The following is a 19,557-nucleotide window of genomic DNA, read 5'->3' on the forward strand; positions in this document are numbered from 1 at the left end:
TATATATATAGCATCCCGATCCACACTCCTTTCCAGTAGGTGGCGGTAATGCACACCATTAAGTTGCTTGCCAACCGCCATTAAAAACAAAAAGAAGAAGAAGAAAGAATAAGAAGGCGGGGAAGATAAAATCAGAGCATTTCCTTTGTTAGACGGTGGCTTGAAGAGTTTGAGGTTTAGCTAAATATTTCCGTGTATTCAGTGAAAATGTCTTCAGTTCCGCCTCAGAGAGAGTTTATCAACGAGCAGGTAACTCCTGCTGGAGAAACATTCACAGAGTGGAAAGAAATCAACGTAAAAATGGAGGAAGAGATGGAGGATCAGCGCAGACTGATGGATTTCAGCCGGATACCGAAGATCATCTTACACCGAATAGGTACGAAACACCTTCATGTTTTACGGATACGGATGAGACCACAGACATGAATACTTAGACGCCTTGTTGAGCGTCTATATTGCTTTGCTAATGTTTGGTTGATTGACTGATGGATTGATTGAAAGAGTAACAGGAATTAGTTAATAACTTCAATTTTAAAAGTCACAAAACGAGGAATTATTCTATTGAATTTACATTTGTGATTAAAAAAACTTTGCTAAAACTATGTTTCCTTTTCTCGAACAATTGTGAAAACCAAGGTTAATTGTCTCGACATAAAACAAAATATTTATATACATTATCAATTATAAACGACATCTCCACAAAACGTTTTTTGTATGAATGCAAAGCCAAAAAGGTTTCGGGGTGAAAATAGTGAGCATTTTATGTTAATTTCCTTTTTGACTTTTTGCATATACTGATTGGCAAATAGTATCCATGCATAATTTTGTAGGAGGCCTCTCTAATTTTATTAGTTATTCAGAACTGACCTGGATTATGACCTCTGCTGCACGTTTTCCCTCTCTGTCGCAACCGACTTTCGTGTCTAAAAATTGTTATTAAAGGCCAATAGAGCCAACAAAACCTTAAAAAAAAAAAAAAAAATCAAAGTTTAAGATCCACGACTCTCTAATCTACCAGTTCAAGAAACTACTGGTAAGAGCTTAATGAGTAAGTGTTTAAAATATTAATTTATTTATGTTTTTCTTAGAGCGTATTCTTATATTTATTATTGTTTAAGTTCTGTTGTTTTTTTTTTCCCTCAAACAAAACTTTGTATTATTGAATAATAACAGCACATATAAGTGTACACAAAAGTCCAAAAATTGAAGAATTTATTACCAAAAAAATAAAATACATGGTCGCCTATTATGAAAGAACTCAAACCATCCGGTGGATTAAGCTACGCGATCACCAGATGCTCAAGCTATGAAAAAGCTTTTCACTGGCAGAATGTGAAAAGGACAGCCCCAGACTCTCACAGCGCATCTTTCTACTGAATATCTCTAAGGAAAATCCATAAAACACGTTTCCAATTAATATCACAAATGGCAAGAAAATATCGCTAAAAAAGATGAACCACAGTTCATCAAAAAGATGAAGAGATTTTATTTTTTAATGAAAGCGCACATGTTCGCTGAAGAATATTTTTATTTTAATTTTTGTTAATGAAAGTGTAAGGCTCATTGTTTGACTCACATATTCAAGCTTTTGTTTTGTCTTTTTGTCCAGATCTCCCACAATGCTGGAAAGAGGAGGAGGTTCTCAATGAGCTCAGCAACCCGGAGGAAAATTCCACTTTGGATCAAGAGGAACCAGAACCTCTGCAGATAAAGCGGGAACAAGAGGAACCAGAATCTCTGCAGATAAAACAGGAACAAGAGGAACCAGAAACTCTGCAGATAAAATGGGAACAAGAGGAACCAGAACCTCTGCAGATAAAAGAGGAACAAGAGGAACCAGAACCTCTGCAGATAAAAGAGGAACAAGATGAACCAGAACCTCTGCAGATAAAACGGGAACAAGAGGAACCAGAACCTCTGCAGATAAAAGAGGAACAAGAGGAACCAGAACCTCTGCAGATAAAACAGGAACAAGAGGAACCAGAACCTCCGCAGATAAAGCGGGAACAAGAGGAACCAGAACATCAACAGTTCAAAGACGAAGAAAAGCAACTCCGCATCAGTCAGGATGAAGAGCATCTTGTGCTGAAACAGGAGACTGATGACATTTTGGTGAACAAACAGCAGAAAGGCACAACTGAGACTGCAGAAAAAGAAACACACAAGAAAACTCAATCAAACCAAAATCTATATTCTTGTAAAATTTGTGATAAAACCTTTTCTCGAAATAATTCCTTCATAATACACGTGAGAACTCACACGGCCAAGAAATCTTTCACATGTTCAACCTGTGGAAAAGATCACCCTTATAAGAGTCGTTTAATTGATCACATGAGAATTCATACAGATGAAAAACCGTTCACATGTGCAACTTGTGGAAAAGGTTTCCATCAGATTGGCACTTTAAACAGACACATGAGAACTCACTCAGGTGAGAAGCCTTACACGTGCACAACCTGTGGAAAAGGTTTAGCGTCTAAATCTCAGTTACTTTATCACATGACGACTCATACAGGTGAGAGGCCTTTCTCTTGTGGGACCTGTGGAAAAGGTTTCCGGAGGAAATCTGACTTGACTTGTCACATCAGAATTCACACAGGTGAGAAACCGTACTCATGTGGGACCTGTGGAAAAAATTTCACTTATAAAAAAAGTTTAACTGTTCACATGAGAGTTCACACGGGTGAGAAGCCTTTCTCATGTGGGACTTGTGGAAAATGTTTCAATCATAAAAAAACTTTAACTGCTCACGTTAGATTTCACACAGGTGAGAAGGTGATCTCTTGTGGCATCTGTGGAAAAGATTATTTGTTTAAATCTCAGTTAGTTGATCACATGAGAACTCACACAGGTGAGAAGCCTTTCTCATGTGGAACTTGTGGAAAAAGTTTCCCTTATAAAAAAAGTTTAAATACTCACATGATAACTCACACTGGAGAGAAGCCTTTCTCATGTGAGATCTGTGGAAAACGTTTAACTCGTAAAAAAAGCTTAACTGCTCACATGATGATTCATACAGAAGAGAAGCCGTTCTCATGTGGAACCTGTGGGAAAAGTTTTATTCATAAAAAAAGTTTAAATGCTCACATGAGATTTCATACAGGTGAGAAGACTTTCTCTTGTGGCACCTGTGGAAGAAATTGGTTGTATAAATCTCACTTAGTTATTCACATGAGAACTCACACAGGTGAGAAGCCTTTCTCATGTGCGACCTGTGGAAAATGTTTTGCTGTAAAACACCTTTTACATTTTCACATGAAGACTCATACAGAAGATAATTCTTTCTCATGTGGGACCTGTGGAAAATGTTTTTCTTTTAGGTCATTTTTACTTCTTCACATGAAGAGTCACACAAGAGAGAAGTCTTTCTCCTGTGGGATCTGTGGGAAAAGTTTCACTAAAAAATACCTTTTGACTTCTCACATCAGAATTCACACATGTGAGTAGTAGCTGTGCATTGATTTATCAGCCAGCCGATTAATCTATGTTGATTTTCTTAATTTTGGGACATTGGTGATCAGCAGAAACATGCATGTGAAGCCGATCTGATCCCCCAATTTTATTGACCTGAGCATTTGTCTTCTGCTCCGTTGAGAGGTTTGACTATTAGACCGGCCCACCAGGTCATGTCTGCACTTTTGCAATCGGTGCACCCTTGGTGAAAAGTGAGGAAAATGTTTGGTGTGTAGATCCAGTTTACGTCATCACATGAAGATTCACACGGGTTAGAAGCCTTTCTTTTGTAGGTCCTGTAGAAAACGTTTCACTCATTAGAAATGTAACCGTTCACATGAGAACTCACACAGGTTTGATGGCACAATGTGAACCTCAAGTAAGATTCTCAGTAACTTGCTGTTTGGAAGTGGAGTAATTGTAACCAACATATTTTGTTCTGGCAATTTTATATTTCCATTTTATTTAATGAAACTAAGGAAGAGATTGTCTCTTAAAGAAACAATGAGTTTGAATGCTTTAAGATTTAGACTTCTAAAATTTTGAAACCTTTATTGTGTTTATCCTTTGTATTTTTTTTATTTCAATGATTTGGAGAAATGGATGCATTTCTTTGACATGGTTTTAATGATTTTTCTGCTTAGAAAATGTATTTATGATATGGATTTGAATTTCAGATGGAAAATGATTGAAAGTTTTCATATAATTTTAGATAATAAAGTATCATAAAGATGGTCTTGTTCTTTTTTTCTGTTTAGTAGAAGACTGGAATAAAACCTTCTGTTTGAAACAAAGTAAATCAGGAAAACCTTCATATATATATATATATATATATATATATATATATATATACAGGAGATATATACTCAACCAGCTAAGGTGTACTCTCAATGGCAACAGAGTAGACCCACCAAGACCCACCAAGGCTGGAGACTGAACAATACTGGACAGACATATGGGAAAGGGAGGCGTCACACAACAGCAATGCACATTGGTTGATCTCTCTACGAGAGGACCATAGTAACCTTCCTGAGCAAGCCTTGGTAACCATCACTGACAGATGTCCAAGAAAGAGTCTGAGGTATGAAAAACTGGACAGCACCAGGGCCTGACATGATCCATGCCTACTGGCTAAAGAAACTCACTGCCCTCCATGACCGACTGGCAGGCCAAATGAACCAGCTGCTACAAAGTGGGACTCTCCCTGAATGGTTAACTGAAGGGCGAACAATCCTATTCCAGAAGGATCCATCAAAGGGTCCAGTCCCACCCAATAACCTGCGTCTCCACAACATGGAAGCTCATGTCAGGCATCATAGCGGCCAAGATAAGCAAACACATGGATAAACGCATGAGCACGGCACAGAAAGGTATCGGTGTAAATAGCAGAGGAGCCAAACACCAACTCCTCGTAGTGCCCGAGACTGCAAAACCCGACACACCAACCTGTGCATGGCTTGGATTGATTACAAGAAAGCCTATGACTCAATGCCGCATACTTGGATCATTGAATGTTTAGAGATGTATAACATCAACAGGACTCTGAGAGCCTTCATTGCAAACTTGATGAGGCTGTGGAAGGGTGGTCCCTTGAAGCCAACTGCAAACCACTTGCACAAGTGTCCATCAAATGTGGCATATACCAAGGAGATGCTCTGTCCCCGCTACTGTTCTGCATAGGCCTGAACCCCCTCAGCCAAATTATCAACAAGACTGGCTACGGATACTGACTCAAAAATGGGGCCAACATCAGTCACCTTCTCTACATGGATGACATCAAGCTGTATGCCAAGAGTGAGCGAGACATCGACTCACTGATTGACACCACCAGCATCTACAGCACGGACATTGGGATGTCATTCGGACTAGAGAAGTGTGGTCGGCTAATCACCAAGAGGGGGAAGGTCATCCGCACAGAAGGGGTCTCACTCCCCAAAAGGAACAATAGCAGACATAGAGGACAGTTACAAGTACCTATGTATACCACAAGCAAATGGCAACCTCGATGAGGTCACAAGGAAAGGAGCCACAGCTAAATACCTCCAACGAATAAGGCAAGTCCTGAGAAGCCAGCTCAATGGCAAGAACAAAATCCGTGCAATAAACAGCTATGCCCTGCCAGTAATCAGATACCCTGCTGGAATAATTAGCTGGCCAAAGGAGGAGATAAAAGCCACGGATATTAAGACTAGAAAACTACTAACAATGCATGGAGGGTTCCATCCCAAATCCAGCACCCTGAGACTGTACACGAGCCGTAAGGAAGGAGGCAGAGGACTAGTGAGTGTGAGAACCACAGTCCAGGACGAAACAACTAAGATCCATAAATATATCAGGGACAAAGCCTCAACAGACAATGTGCTCAGTGAATATCTCAGACAACAGGGAACGGAGGTTGAGGTGCCAGAGATACCATCATGGGAGGACAAGCCACTACATGGGATGTACCACCAGCAAATAACCCAAGTGGCTGATATCAGTAAATCCTACCAATGGCTGGAAAAAGCTGGACTCAAGGACAGCACAGAGGCCCTCATCCTGGCCGCCCAGGAACAGGCCCTAAACACCAGAGCAATAGAGGCCCAGATATACCACACCAGACAAGACCCAAGGTGTAGGTTGTGCAAGGAGGCCCCTGAGACAGTCCAGCACATAACAGCAGGGTGCAAGATACTGGCAGGGAAAGCGTACATGGAACGACATAACCAAGTTGCAGGCATAGTGTACAGAAACATCTGTGCAGAATATGGACTGGAAACCCCGAGATCAAAGTGGGAAACACCCCCAAAGGTGACGGAGAACGCCAGAGCTAAGATCCTGTGGGACTTCCAGATCCAGACAGACAAAATGGTAATGGCGAACCAACCAGACATTGTCGTAGTGGATAAACAACAGAGGAAAGCCGTTGTGGTAGATGTAGCAATACCAAGCGACTGCAACATCAGGAAAAAGGAGCACGAGAAACTAGAGAAATACCAGGGCCTCAGGGAGGAACTGGAGAGGGCCTGGAAGGTGAAGACCACAGTGGTGCCTGTGGTCATCGGGGCCCTCGGGGCAGTCACCCCCAAACTGGACCAATGGCTACAACAGATCCCAGGAACAACATCAGACATCTCAGTCCAGAAATGTGCAGTCCTTGACACAGCCAAGATACTGCGCAGAACCCTCAAGCTCCCAGGCCTCTGGTAGAGGACCCGAGCTCAGAGGATAAGAATCACCCGCGGTGGGTGAGAAGGGAATTTTATATATATATATATAAACAGCAGCAGTCCACAGAGCCCGTCTCTTCCTCCTTAACATTGCATGAATTTTAATTAAGTCAATATTAATTTTTCAATCAACACTTAATAGACTTTGTTCTATATTTATACAAATAAAAGAGAACACAAAATATGAGCCATAATTTATCATTCTAATTATTTATTATTTCCTGCTGGAACAGATTATTCCTGAGTCTTTGAGTTCCCAAAAAATTCCTATCTTGTCTTTAATCTGTTTGTAAATCTCATCAGTATATGAAGGTGTTTCGGGTTATTTTCATACTTCTATGCAATATTTCTATAGAGGAAAAATAAAATCTATGCAAATGTATTTAAATAATGTGCTTAAACTACAATTATATTTTTCTGGTTCTATTTTTGATATTTTATTTTCCACAGAATAGTCAGGAAAAACAACAGAACTATATGTTCCTCTAAAATAACTGAGGTCGTAAACCATTTAGTTTTAAAACTATATCAGAACCTATAAACTACAACCTGATGTGCAAAAATAAGTTTAGGCACTGTTATATGGACTAAGAAGACTTACATTCAATGAATTATACTTTCCAATGAGGTTATTTTGTAAGATTAAAAAAGCTTTTTGGATAACTGACTTCAAATCCACATTTCTGAAATAAAATGTTCTTATTTGTTGGTGTAATATTCTAATCATGTTTCACTCACTGAACTGACTGAGCTACTGAAATAAACTTAATATTCCATCTTATTGAACATGACTTTTTAAACATACTCCAGCATATGAATATTTGAAATCCATTGAAATTATTTCAGAAGCACAGATTGCAGAAAAATAGCCGAGTCACTGTTTTCTACAACAGCTGTTTTAGCTGAAACAGTGTAGGTGTAGTATCAGGTTCTTGTCAGTAGGTGGCAGAATGAAGGTGCTTCTGTGCCACATTTCTGATATAAAATGTTTTTTTATTAAACATCCATTTTCTTACACTCCTCCCTAATGGGGTCAGGAGGAGTGCCTAACTCCAGCGAGACATTTCGGGCGAGAAGCGGGGTACACCCTGTGCAGGTTGCCAGTCTGTCGCAGTTTAAACATTAGAAGTGTAATATTTAAAAAAACTATAATAAATAAAGCCTTCATTCAAAACAATGTTTAGTTCATATTGTACATCACTGTTTACTCCACATTTGTAGTGCTATTTTAAAAAAGCCAGTCTTCAAAGATTGTAGGTGGCCTATAATGATGCACTATGACTTTTGTTAAACTTTTGTTAAATAAACCCAGATGGACCAGAGCCAGTGAACTGTTTGTATCTGCTTGCATCATCACTTTGATGGCTGTTTTAAGAAAGCTTATGCATAAATTTATTTGTCGTTAAACGAGTCTAATAATAGAATTATCCTACTGTTGACTAATGTTAAATATAGTGCAGTAAAATACTCATATATACTCTGGAGACATTGGTATGATTGCCTTCTGAATGGTTAGGAGTTGTTTTTTATTGTACTTTTTATTCTTTTATCGGCTTGTTTTCTTTTTTACGTAATTTGGACTCTGAGTCTCTAATAAAGATCTATCTATCTAAAAATCTAATTAATAAAAAGCATAAAACATCATAATTAACTGAAAAAGCTTGAAAACATTAGTCTGTGTGTAATTATTATATATACACTGAGGTGAACTGAGATACTGAAATAAATAAATGAAAAGGAGTTTACTCTAATGCAGTGGTCCCCAACCACTGGTCCACGGACCGGTACTGGTGCCGAAGGGCTGACCAGTCCGCGCGACTAAAAAGGTTGGGGACCGCTGCTCTAATGAACTATCACTCTTAGATACCTAGCAGACATAAGTGATGTTCACTCAAGCAGCACTTTTATTATTGCAAAATTTCATGGTCAGTGTTGTTTCAATCTAATCTGACACTCAATACTTATTCTTGGTCTCGAGTTATCACAAACCAACATTTCTGACTTACAAAGATCATCAAAACCTTGAAAATTGTAGAATTGTCCGTTCTCATCTAAACCCTGACTAATTTCCAATAGGTTGAAATTACAATAAGAGTCACATGAACGTAACTTTGCTGTTAAAGTAGGCCAATATTTCCACACAAAACTATACAAACAACTAAAACAAACTATTTTCTAAAATTACGCTAACAATGGACATCTCAAAAACACTAATTTATTTAATAAAACAGTATATTAAAAGAGGAGTCTCAAAGCGGAAAATTCAAAGCGGAACTAAACTTCGTTTACTGTTGCTTCAGTACAGCCAGAGTGAAACACACGAAAGATAAAAACAGAGCATACGGGATAGCATTAGCTTTTCTTTTGTGAGACGGTTGTCTGAAGACGAGTTTGGTGTTTTCGGTAAATATTTCCGTGTTTTCAGTGAAAATGTCTTCAGTTCCGCCTCAGAGAGAGTTTATCAACGAGCAGGTAACTCCTGCTGGAGAAACATTCACAGAGTGGAAAGAAATCAACGTTAAGATGGAGGAAGAGATGGAGGATCAGCGCAGACTGATGGATTTTACCCGGATACCGAGGATAAACGTACACAGAATATGTATGAAAAACCTTTACTTTTTAATAATATTGATGAGACAAGTTAGATAAAGCTCTTTGTGGCTACGCTGAACTCGTAAACCTATTTAAAGAAGTGTTACACCAAACCAAAAGACTCTGGAATAATTAATCCTCTCCGTCTGAAAACATTACATATTTAGCTTTAGAATGATCAGTTGTGACCTGAATTATGACTTCTTCTTCTTCTTTTTTTTTTTTTAAAGAATTAGGTACACTAAATATACAAAAACAATATGCTTATAAAAGTAGTAACATCGGCCAGGGGCTATTGCAACATCATGTACATAAATTGAAGTTAGGCAATACACCGAGTGTATTAATTGCCTTACCGATGTTTGAATGAAAGAGTAGCTGAAAGTAGTTAAACGGGTCAATTTTAAAAGTCTCTAAACAAGAAATATTTTTATTAAATTTACATTTGTGAATAAAAAACGCTTTGCTAAAAGTGCAGTCAAATTAATTAAAAAAAATAATTATTTTCTTTTCTTGAATAATTGTGAAAACCAACGACAATATTATTTTATTATTCTTCCAAATTATAAAAAGTAACGTCACAATACTAATGGTCAGATAGTTACTGAGGAAGGAGAGAGTTAGCAGAATAGTTTAAATATTTATTTTACAGAGTGGTCCCATTACATGACAAGCGCTATCATATTCTGTGTCCATAAGTATGGAAAGGATGGTGCAAAGCTGCAACAGCGCCTCCTACAGTCACAATGTGCAAAGGTCACAGAATATGATGTAACACCCCGGTTTGGACGAAGCAGATCTTTCAGAGGAGTTAAGGTCTTAAAGATTCGCTGTCTGGCTGGCCGAACTGCATATTTCCAAGTGTTGGCACTGGAAGGCATCTCTGTTTTATTACTGGTAAACTATGGCGGGATTTTATTTTGTTGAAGACTGAAGACTATTTTTATTTTGGTATTTGTTGTCATACTCGAATCCATAAAACAGGTAGATGAATGGCTGTTAGACTAAATAATCTGGGGAAAAGCCAGTCCCCAGATAATTTATTATATGAAGGTGCATTTATATGAGGACTTGATTATACACAGGTGGATTCTATTTATAAGCACCAGTCATTTAGGACAACGTTGGACCATTCAGAGATCCTCACTGAACTTCTGGAGTGAGTTTGCTGCACTGAAAGTAAAGGGGCAGAATAATATTGTATGCCCCGCTTTGCAGTTTTTCATTTGCTAAAAAAGTATAAAATATTCAATATATTTTGTTTCACTTCAAGATTGTGTCCCACTTGTTGATTTTACACAAAGTAATAAAAATTTTAGATCTTTATTTGTGAAGCCTGAAAAGCGGCAAAAGGTTGAAAAGTTCAAGGGGGCCGAATACTTCGCAAGGCGCTATGTCTGCAGTTTTGGAGGGAGAAGCTATGGAGTGATGTAGAAGAGGGAGCTGGTTCTATTGAAGGCAGCAACCATATAGTTCTACATAGAGGAAAAAGGCTTTTTGGAAAATTTGTCTCGGGGCTACCAGGAAAAACTATTGCCACCTTGCTTGTTCACCCAGAAGTCCATGATATAATATATTGACTCACATCTAGTTCCATTCTGTTCAGAAGACGTACATTTGTTGAATTTGTTATTTTAGAAAACCCTTAAAAAGTACTGTTTAGATGCATTAATAAATTAAAGTGAATTTTTCATTGTTGGACTCACATTTAAAAGCTTTTTTTTTGTCTTTTTGTCCAGCGCTCCCACAACGGTGGGCGTGTAAAGAGGAGGAGGTTCTCAATGAGCTCAGCAACCAGGAGGAAAACTCCACTTTAAATCAAGAAGAACCAGAACATCTGCAGATGAAACAGGAGGAAGAGGAACCAGAACCTCTGCAGATGAAACAGGAGCAAGGGGAACCAGAACCTCTGCAGATGAAACAGGAGGAAGAGGAACCAGAACCTCTGCAGATGAAACAGGAGGAAGGGGAACCAGAACCTCTGCAGATGAAACAGGAGGAAGAGGAACCAGAACCTCTGCAGATGAAACAGGAGGAAGAGGAACCAGAACCTCTGCAGATGAAACAGGAGCAAGAGGAACTAGAACATCAACAGTTCAAAGAGGAAGAGAAGCAACTCTGCATCAGTCAGGATGAAGAGCAGCTTGTGCTGAAACGGGAGACTGAGACTTCAAAACAGAAAACACACAAGAAAGCTCAGCCAAACCAAAAACTATATTCTAGTAAAATTTGTGACAAAACCTTTTCTCAAAACAATTCCTTCATGACGCACATGACAACTCACATGGCTAAGAAACTTTTCATATGTTTAACCTGTGGGAAAAGATACCGTTACAAGAGTCGTTTAACTAATCACATGAGAATTCATACAGGTGAAAAACCGTTCACATGTGCTGCTTGTGGAAAAAGTTTCCATCTAAATGGCACTTTAAACAGACACATGAGAATTCACTCGGGTGAGAAGCCTTACACGTGCACAACCTGTGGAAAAAGTTTTGCGTCTAAATGTCAGTTACTTGATCACATGACGATTCATACAGGTGAGAAGCCTTTCTCATGTGGGACCTGTGGAAAAAGTTTCCGGAGGAAACCTGACTTGGTTAGTCACATCAGAGTTCACACAGGTGAAAAGCCGTTCTCATGTGGGACCTGTGGAAAAAGTTTCACTCATAAAAACAGTTTAACTGTTCACATGAGAGTTCACATGGGTGAGAAAACTTTCTCTTGTAGCACCGGTCGAAGAAATTGCTTGAATAAACCTGACTTAGTTAATCACATGAGAACTCACACAGGTGAAAAGCTGTTCTCATGTGAGACCTGTGGAAAAAGTTTTGCTGGAAAACACCGTTTAACTTCTCACATGAAGTCTCATACGGGCAAAAATTCTTTCTCATGTGGGACATGTGGAAGAAGTTTCACTCGTAAAACAATTTTAACTGCTCACATGAGAACTCACATGGGTGAGAAGCCTTTCTCTTGTGGCACATGTGGAAGACGTTTCTCTCGTAACATACATTTAACTGCTCACATGAGAACTCACACAGGTGAGAAGCCTTTTCCATGTGGGAATTGTGGAAAAGCCTTTACATGTCGATCTGGTTTACGTCAGCACATGATGACTCACACAAGTGAGAAGCTTTTCTCATGTGGGATCTGTGCAAAAAGTTTTGCTCAAAAATACCATTTAGCTTCTCACATGAGAATTCACACATGCAAGAAGTCTTTCTCGTGTGGGACCTGTAAAAGAAGTTTCTCTCATAAAAAAAATCTTACTGCTCACATGAAAATTCACACAGACGAGAAGTAGGGATGCACTGATTTATCAGTGTCACTTTTCTTAATTTTTGGAGATCTGTGATCAGCCGATAATCACAGACTGTCCTCTTCTGCTCTCCCGTGAGAGGTTTGACTATTAGTCAAAAGTTATGTCTGCACATTCGTAATTCACAATAGTCACTCTACTGTTGTCAGCTCAGCAAGTTTCTTGCTACATTTACTGACATTTCAGACAAAAAAATTGGTGTTGCCCAAAATTCAAAATGGTATATCAGGTTTTTTTAAAGACTGGTCGTCGGTGATCGGCAAGAAAACTGCAGTCGATGCATCGCAGAAAAAAGAAATTTAATCGTTCACGTGAGAACTCAGTTTGATGGCATCATGTGAACCTCAAGTGCCAAAATTCTTAGTAATTTGCTGTTTGGAAACAGAGTAATTAAAACTGTATTGCATATTTAATTGTAGCAGCTTTGTTTAAAACGCATTTCAAATGGGAGATTTAGTTAAAACACTTCAACATTCACTTTATTCTAGCAGTTTTATGTTAGCATTATTTTTTTTTTAAAGAGGATAAGTGAGATATTTGTAGCTTCTTAAAGGAGCAACGGATTTAATGCTTTCAGATTTAGACTTGGAACATTTTGGAGTCTTTATTTTGTGTTTATCCTTTGTTCTTATTTGGTTTATTTTAATGATTGGATGAAATAGATATGTTACCTGTTACTGCATGTGCTTGTAGGGTCACAAATTAATGGCCCTTTGAGAGTAATAATGTTTTCTAAACTTGAATCTAAATATCATCCACCATTTATTCTTCTAAATGGTTCTGATTGAGGAAGGAAATTGTGCTAAATAATGATGAAATCTGACATGTTTTCCCTCTTTGTTTAAAAATCTGCATATTCTTCTTAGTTGCTGTGAATTGTAGTTTTTACCCAAGTCTTGTTTTGTCAGTTTTTCTTTGATATGATTTTTATGCTTTGGATAATAGAAAAGGTATTGATGATCTGGATTGAATTTCAGATATAATAAAGTTTATTTACCACAATAATTGTCTTTTTCTTTTTTCTGTTTAGTAGAAGACTGTGTGACAGAATAGATTTACATAATTACAACCCCGTCCTGGCTGGAAACAGAGACTGGAATAAAACCTTCAGTTTGAAACAAAGTAAATCAGGAAAACCTTCACATATATAAACAGCAGCAGTCCACAGTAGAGCCCATCTGTTCCTCCCTGGTTCCTGATCCAGTTTTCAGGTTTGGTTTTTTTAGAGTTGATGAGTTTGAAGTTTCAGGTCGATTCCTTAAGATCATCAGTTTTATTTACAGGAAATTACAGATACTGGTAATAAACACAGAGCAGAGATTCAGCAACAATGTTTATTTTTGTCCTGAATCAAATCAATCAAATTTTATTTGTATAGCACATTTCACAAACAAGGCATTTCAAAGAGGTTTACATCATAACACAAAAACACAAAGTCATGCAACATAGAATCAAAACATGACACTCAGTCAAGTTACATCATTAAATTCGTTATTGATTACATTTCGAATAAAACTCTAAACACGTGGGTCTTTAGTTGAGATTTAGAGGCACTCAGTGTTTCAGCTGTTTTGCAGTTTTCTGGAAGTTTGTTCCAGATTTGTGGTGTATAGAAGCCGAATGCTGCTTCTCCACGTTTGGTTCTGGTTCTGGGGATGCAGAGCAGACCAGAACCAGAAGACTTGGAGGGTTGCTATGAGAACAGCAGCTCTTTAATGTATTGTGGTGCTAAGTTGTTAAGTGATTTATGAACTAACGACACTATTCTTTGAGCAACAAAGACAACATAATAAAAAACTGATATTCAGATTCAAATATAGACAAGTATGTTTCCAATCAGTTTGTAACCTACCAGCGCAAACATTGCATTCAGTAACAGCTAGCATCTATCCACTAACCAAAATCATTAAAGTAAAACAAAGTACAAGTGCAACAAATCTACAATGACTCTAAATGCATTCAAATTCACTTTTATTAACAAACAATTAATGTGGAGACAATCTCACTTAAAAATAAACATTTAAATGAAAATCTAAAACTAACAGAAAAAGATTATTTCTTCAAAGTATTTCAGCTAAATCCATTTGAAATGTTTTTTTTAACAAAGCTGCTACATTTACAAAATGTCACCCAGCTATAATTACTGTGCTTTCAAATAGCAAGTTACTGAGAATATTGATATTCAAGGTTCAAATTATGCCATGTGCTCTTTCATGTGAACAGTGAAATTGGTTATCCGAGTGAAACTTTTTCCACACGTCGCACAAGAGAGGTCTCTCACCTGTGTGAGTTCTCATATGAAAAAGTAAATTAGATTTAAACCGGAAAGGTCTTCCACAAATCACACAGAATAAAGTTTTAATTCCCTGTGAGTTTGAATGTGTACAGAAAGATTAGAGTTTTGAGTGAAACTTTTTCCACAGATCTTACATGAAAAAGGCTTCTCACCCGTGTGAATCCTCTTGTGACTATTTAAATAACATTTGTAACCAAAGTGTTTTCCACAGATCTTACATGAAAAAGGCTTCTCACCAGTGTGAGACCTCATGTGACAGATTAAATTGTGTTTTCTGGTGAACTTTTGGTCACAGCGTGTACATGGAAAAGGCCTCTCGCCTGTGTGGCTTCTCATGTGCCAAATTAAAGTTCCTTTTTGACTGAATTCTTTTCCACAAATTGTACATGAAAAAGGTTTCTCGCCTGTGTGACTCCTCATGTGAAGATTTAAATTACTTTTGAAATCAAAATGTTTTCCACAGGTCACACATGTATGTCCCTTCTCACCCATGTGAGTCTGCATGTGATCAATTAAAACATTTTTACTGGGAAATACGTTTTTACAGATCGTACATGTGTAAGGCACATCAAGATGATATCTCATGTGTTTCTTTAAAGCGTCCTTTGAACTGTATTGTTTTCTACACATTGAACAGATGAACTGTTCTCCGTCTGTGTGAATTTTCATGTGTAGAGTCAGAGTATTGTTTACAGAAAAGGTTTTATTACAAATTTTACAGGAATGTAATTTTTGGTCTGGGTGAGCTTTCTTTTGCCTTTTTTGTTTTGAACTGTCAGTTTTACTTTTCTGCTGTTTCTTTTTCTGACATCTCTCTTTTTGTTTCTGTTCTTCATCTGGATCGTCAGAACTGCTTCCTTCCTGATCCTGGTTGTCATCCTCAGCAGAGTCATGAGAGATTAGTTGGTTTCTCTGTGGTTCTGTTTCATTGTGGATTCTTTGCACTTTAGAAGGCATCATCAAAATGTCATCAGTCTCCTGTTTCAGCACAAGATGCTCTTCATCCTGACTGATGCAGAGTTGCTTCTCTTCCTCTTTGAACTCTTGAGGTTCTGTTTCCTCTTCTTTCTGTTTTATCTGCAGAGGTTCTGGTTCCTCTTGTTCCTGTTTTATTTGCAGAGGTTCTGGATCCTCTTGTTTCTGTTTTATCTGCATAGGTTCTGGTTCCTCTTGTTTCTGTATTCCTTGCAGAGGTTCTGGTTCCTCTTGTTTCTGTTTTATCTGCAGATGTTCTGGTTTCTTTGGATCTAAAGTGGAGTTTTCCCCCTGGTTGCTGGGTTTATTGAGAACCTCCTCTTTACACAGATCTGGACAAAAGAAAAAAAATGAAAGCTTTGAAACATCAATCAAAGATCAAAATTTTATTTTAATCCATTGATGCATCTAAACATGGTTTCCTTTGAATATTCTAAAATTTAAACATTTAAGTTTGAAAAATTAACTCAATTAGATGAATGTTGAGTTAATTTTTCTGGGTGAGCAAACACTATCCTAGTATCTCCCTAGTGAATATTCCAAAAAATTTCTTTTCTCCCTTTAGATACAGAATATACAACACATAAAATACTCAGATAGAAAGAATAAATCAAAACTCTAAAGTGCTTTTTAATCTCAGCTATTGAAACTTGCAGACTAAGAAATGATTAAGTAATGGTCCGACAATAGGAAGGATTGATGCTGGATTGGAAAACAGTAATATTAGACCAGAATTACCACTGGATGTGCTGAAACAGTGACGTCTAAATACACTGAAGTCGGGTTTTGAGAGGAAAGAAGATCAACTTCCAGACCCTAAACTCAGCTAATCTCAGGGAATCTTATGAGGATGAAACACGTCCACAACTCAGCAGCTGAAGTGGCAAAGAACATGGAGAATCGAGATAACAATGTTATCAAACCACCTAAACTCAGGTTATAAAATTAAAACTGCAGCATGGAGAAAGCCTGGAGAGATGAGAAGAGGATTTCAAACAAGAAAGCACAGAAGCATCACAAGTACAAACTAGAGGCTTAGCCAACAAAATGACATGTAAAGACATAAATTACAACAAAATAAAAAACTGGTGTGCTTTTACTGACTGTATAAAGCAGTGATTACAATAACTCAAGTGGCGACAATGGAAGGAGAATTTCATCGATTCAATGATTGTTGATACCTGAAAATATAATGTTTCAATTATTCACTGTGTGTTTTTATGACTTTGTATTTTTATGATGTTAAGCACTTTGAACTTTCTTGTTGCTGAAATCTGGATACAAATAAACATAACTGAACATTATTGAAACGTGTTTCAATTATTTTGGTCATTCTACCTGAGCTAAAAGAAGAAACGTTTTAAACTGCAGCAGTTTGAAGATATTAAATGTAGCGAGTGATAAATATTCGCAAATTAATTTTTCTTGACACAAGTGTGCAAAATTCTTTTCCACCATTTGTTTTGGATATTTAGGGACAAAACTAAGATATTTTTTTAAAGTGTGACTCAAAGACTATGATTTGTGTCTTGTTGTTAAGAATTTGAAGAGGTAACTGCTGTTTTGTATTTGTGAAATATGAAAGAAAATCTACAATTAAAAAACTCAAAGGATTTTTCTTGGAAACTTAAACTTCTCGGTTACAGGGCACAAATACTTTTACCTCCATTATTGACTCCCATGTAGGAGTTTTGCAGTTCAGCAACTTGGTGTTGTAATCTGACTCTTTTTCTCTTTTTAATTCATGGAGGTCCCTCCTCTTCAGTTCATTCCCAGTCAGATGTAAATCAACAACCCGCTCATCCCCCACCTGGTTTCTTTGGTTCTTTTGTTTGGAGTGCAATGGTGGGAATGCTCATGCAATTTTTTTTGAATTAGGTTCAAAACAAATTTGCAGATAAAGTTGTAACCTTCACCCTCAGTTCAGAGTTGATTTTTTCTGTTTTTGGCAAAGAGTCTTTCACCCTTCCTTCAAACCATTTGTTTTCTCTGTTCAGAAGCCAAGAATCATTGTTGTAGTTGTTCCTGGCATTAATTTTGAGTCTATAGCTTTAAAACAACTTACCCACTGTTAAGATTACATGAGTTTTAATATGCTCAATATTCATTTTTCAATCAACACTTAACAGACTTGGTTCTACATTTACACAAATAAAAGAGAACACAAAATATGAGCCATAATTTAACATAGAACGAATCTAAACAATAATGAAATACAAGATTAAGCACAAAACATAAAACTAATTATAAACTAATAATTTTAGTTAGTTAGTAAAACTAATCATTTTAAGCGCAAACTTTAACCAGTACTTTCTTAAACTGGTGAAGTAGAGATGAGGGAGTCACGAACAAACTGTAATTTTGATGTTACATCCATCCATCCATTTTCTCCCGTTTATCCTGGTCGGGTCGCGGGCGTGGCAGCCTCAGAAGGGAGGCCCAGACTTCCCTCTCCCCGGCCACTTCTTCCAGCTCTTCCGGGGGAATCCCGAGGCGTTCCCAGGTTTTCATATTATATAATGAATAGTAAATAGTCGAGGTCAGAGTTAATCATTCTAAGTATTTATTTATTTATTTCCGGCGGGAACTGATTTGATATTTCTGAGTCTTTTAGTTTGAGTTCAGGATCGGCCCTGAAAAATTTCCTATCTTGTCTATAGCTGTCTTTAACTTGTTTTTAACTCTTCTGAGGAAAATTTAAGAGTGTTTCGTACCTATCCGGTGTAAGATTATCTTCGGTATCCGGGTAAAAAACAGCAGTCTGTGCTGATACTCCATCTTGTCCTCCATCTTAACGTTGATTTCTTTAAACTCTGAATGTTTCTCCAGCAGGAGTTACCTGCTCGTTGATAAACTCTCTCTGAGGCTTAAAATGAGTAGATTTTTACTGAAAACACTCAAATATTTAGCTAAACCTCAAACCCGTCTTCAAACAACCGACTAACAAAAGAAGCACCAACTCTATCCTGTGCTCTGTTTTCATTTTCCGGGTGTGTCGCTGTGGCTGTCCTGAAGAAACTGTAAACGAATGATAAGATCCGCTGTGATTCACCTCTTAATATACATTTATAGTTAGTAAATTAAAATATTATTGAAATATTCATTTAGTTTTATAACTCAATTTCAAAATAGTGTAATTTATTTAATATAACTTACTATAAAAAGAGGAGACTCATCGAAAATTCAAAGCGGAACTAAAAGTCGTTTACAGTTTCTTCAGTTCAGCCACAGTGGAACACACGAAATTACACGACGCACACGGTAGCTTAGCTTTCTTTTGTTAGAAGGTAATTTGAAGACGGTTTTAGGTAAACATTTGCGTGTTTGCAATAAAAATGTCTTCAGTTCAGCCTGAGAGGGAGTTTATTAGTGATGGTGAGATGAAGCCTGAGGCATTGAACCACTTGAGCCAATTGGTTCGAGAAAGGGTTCATTTCTTGAGGCTTCATGTGCACACGAAACCACCTACTGGCCAGGTGTATAATCACAGCCAGCTGTATCTTAACACGTGTGATGCATTGAATTTTTGTCTATTATGGCTCTTGGGAATGACTTCACAAAAGGTGTAGGACGAAATCATTTGTCTACATAAATTATGTATACACATATGTGTATAATAAAATATTGTTTGAATGTATCCTCTGTGTGTAATTATTCCCAAAATAGTAGTGTCATGTGATATTGCATGTTGTGTAATAATGTTTTTCTGT

At 37.5% G+C, this 19,557-nt stretch overlaps 3 protein-coding genes across 7 annotated transcripts in view; 1 reads left to right on the forward strand and 2 right to left on the reverse strand.

Annotated features, from left to right (window-relative positions):
- Nucleotides 1-19,557, reverse strand: part of LOC114156874 (gastrula zinc finger protein XlCGF57.1-like) — a 123,850-nt gene that overhangs the window by 42,428 nt on the left and 61,865 nt on the right. The gene's annotated exons all lie outside the window — the stretch shown is intronic.
- On the forward strand, nucleotides 142-13,578 carry LOC114156891 (gastrula zinc finger protein XlCGF57.1-like). 2 transcript variants are annotated; one of them, XM_028037491.1, is made up of 3 exons: nucleotides 142-376; nucleotides 1,119-1,125; nucleotides 11,016-13,578. In XM_028037491.1, exons 1-3 carry the CDS (start codon nucleotides 208-210, stop codon nucleotides 12,559-12,561), a joined length of 1,722 nt encoding a protein of 573 aa, XP_027893292.1. In that variant the 5' UTR covers nucleotides 142-207; the 3' UTR covers nucleotides 12,562-13,578. The 2 variants fall into 2 exon arrangements, with proteins under 2 accessions (XP_027893292.1, XP_027893291.1); XM_028037490.1 differs by lacking the exon at nucleotides 1,119-1,125 and adding an exon at nucleotides 9,163-9,261 and having other exon boundaries at nucleotides 143-376; nucleotides 10,994-13,578.
- Nucleotides 13,794-18,881, reverse strand: LOC114156939 (gastrula zinc finger protein XlCGF57.1-like). The gene is made up of 2 exons (XM_028037569.1): nucleotides 18,562-18,881; nucleotides 13,794-16,179 (listed from the first exon to the last, which is right to left on the reverse strand). The coding sequence occupies exons 1-2, from the start codon at nucleotides 18,635-18,637 to the stop codon at nucleotides 14,918-14,920; spliced, it is 1,338 nt and encodes a 445-aa protein (XP_027893370.1). The 5' UTR covers nucleotides 18,638-18,881; the 3' UTR covers nucleotides 13,794-14,917.

This window comes from Xiphophorus couchianus, chromosome 14 (genome assembly GCF_001444195.1).
Source record: "Xiphophorus couchianus chromosome 14, X_couchianus-1.0, whole genome shotgun sequence".
Taxonomy (NCBI): Eukaryota; Metazoa; Chordata; class Actinopteri; order Cyprinodontiformes; family Poeciliidae; genus Xiphophorus; species Xiphophorus couchianus.